The following is a 2,219-nucleotide window of genomic DNA, read 5'->3' on the forward strand; positions in this document are numbered from 1 at the left end:
ATTAGGTATAGAGCGTATTATACTTAGTTTTCCTTAATACGTAATATACGGTACGGCCCCGGCGGATTGCTCTATCGGGGGGATTAATAAGCTTTATAAACGTATACCCCTATTATCGTTCGACTATTTTAAAATACTTACTACTAAAGATTTTATTCTTCGTATTATTAAATATAATACCTAGTCGATCTATATTTTTTAAATATAAGAGAAATAGGGTATTAATAAATAAAATATAAAAAGTTATCGTTCTGAAGTATATCTCTATTTTTATTATACTTAGGGTAACGATTTCTTTACTTAGGCTAAAGCTAATCTTTATAATACTCGCTATTAACGTATTAAGTATTACTAACGTAATCTTTTATAGCGCTTAAAATTACTTTTTTTATTATTAACTATTATAATACCTTAGTATTTAGGATAATCCTATAGAAATTATCTAAGCCGTACTTTTTATTCGTATAAAATACTTATATAAGCTTATTATTTAAAAGATCTAAATAATATAAAAAGGACCCCTCTAGCTACCCTTAAATTTACTTAATATTATATTCTTTTTCTTTAAATATTAAAAAAAATAACGTCTTTTCTTTAAGTATTAAAAGAATAGGCTTTTATTTTATTAAATTCGCCCTTTTAGCCGCCTCTATATCCGTTATTTAAAGGACCTTTTTTATTATTTATAAATAAAAGCCTACTTATTAAGAGCTTTTACTACACTCTATTTATTTAGCCTTGTATATTTTTTAGAAACTAACGGGGTAAAAAAAAAGTAATTAACGTCGTTAATTTCGTTATAATTTAATTTATTAATATAGGGGGCGAGATTTTCTTCGTTTTTTAAATTTTTTATAAGGGGCGGATATTCTAAGCCGCTACTTTAGCTATTATTACTAAGTTCTATACCCCCAGATCTATTTTTATATATAATAAAGAATTAATTAAATTAATAAGGGCTCGTTTTATTATTTATTACCCTCGATCTTTTATATTATTTATACGATTTTATACGCTCTTTTTTAAAATAGTTACTTAATTAATATTTATCCTTTTTATAAATATAATATTACTTTTTTTATTACCCTATTCGTAAGTTAAGTCTTTATTTATTTAACAAATCTAGGCCTCTCTATTAGTAATTACTATATTTAGCCTCTTTTCCTTTCTTATTATATATCTAATTAACTTAATATTATTAATAAGGGCCGTTATATACTTAGAGGTAGGTTTAGTATAGTATTCTCGCTTTAATATTAAAACTAGATCTTAGCCTTAAATAAAGCGTCTCGTAGTTTTTAAGTACTTAGTATAGGGTTATTTTTACTTTTAATATACGCTAAATTATAATATAGAGATATCTAACTTTTTACTTATTAATTCCCTTATTTAGCTAGGTTTTTACTAGCTTATTAATTTAATTAATAAGCTTTTTAAGGATTTTTACTTGCAATTTACCCTCTATTATCCTAACTATAAATATAAAAAAAATCGCTCGTAGCTTAAATAGGAGCTTTAGGTTCTTATTATAAGTTTTAAAACGGCTTCGGATTATGTTAATAATATTAAAAAAGTCGTTTTAATCGAAATTACGTACCGCTTTATAATAATAATTAGAGACTTTATTTATAAAAATAATATTAATTACTAAATAATATTAGTATTCCCTAATCCCGACCTTTTTATAATAATTATAAAATATTATTAAGGTTTTTTATAAGACCTTATACTTCCCCCTAAAGTATAATTTCCTTTTTAAAAAAATATTTTTAAGGTTTATAAATTACCTCGTATTTATTATTATATTTTTAATATTTATATACGATCCCTGCGTTACTACGTATTATTAATAGCTTCGGGTCGTTTACCTCTTTTTATATTAACTAATTAGTACCGAATTTTATATTAATAATAATAACGAATTATAGATCGAAATAAGTAAAATTATTAATTATTATACTTTTAGTACTATATTTTATTTTTATATATCCTTTTATAATAATAAATTACTATTAATAATTATAGGGAGGAAATCTACGTCGGTTACTATTTTTTTAAATTTATTAAAGTAATTATATACCCTATCGACTTATACTTAGTTTTATAATATAAATTCCTTTTTTATAATTATTATTATTAGGATTTCGTATAGTTCTTATAATTATAACTACGCTAATAATACCCCTTATACGTAGAGGAATTTATTAACTACTTTCGTA

General features: G+C 23.0%; 1 protein-coding gene across 1 annotated transcript; it reads right to left on the reverse strand.

Annotated features, from left to right (window-relative positions):
- Window positions 1-112: 112 nt before the first annotated feature.
- Window positions 113-343, reverse strand: CLUP02_11507 (uncharacterized protein; the record flags this gene model as incomplete). The annotated part of the gene is made up of 1 exon (XM_049290475.1): window positions 113-343. A coding segment is annotated over one exon (231 nt), but the record flags the coding sequence as incomplete, so codon positions are not given.
- Window positions 344-2,219: the final 1,876 nt, after the last annotated feature.

The sequence above is a fragment of the Colletotrichum lupini genome, chromosome 6 (genome assembly GCF_023278565.1).
Source record: "Colletotrichum lupini chromosome 6, complete sequence".
Classification (NCBI taxonomy): domain Eukaryota; kingdom Fungi; phylum Ascomycota; class Sordariomycetes; order Glomerellales; family Glomerellaceae; genus Colletotrichum; species Colletotrichum lupini.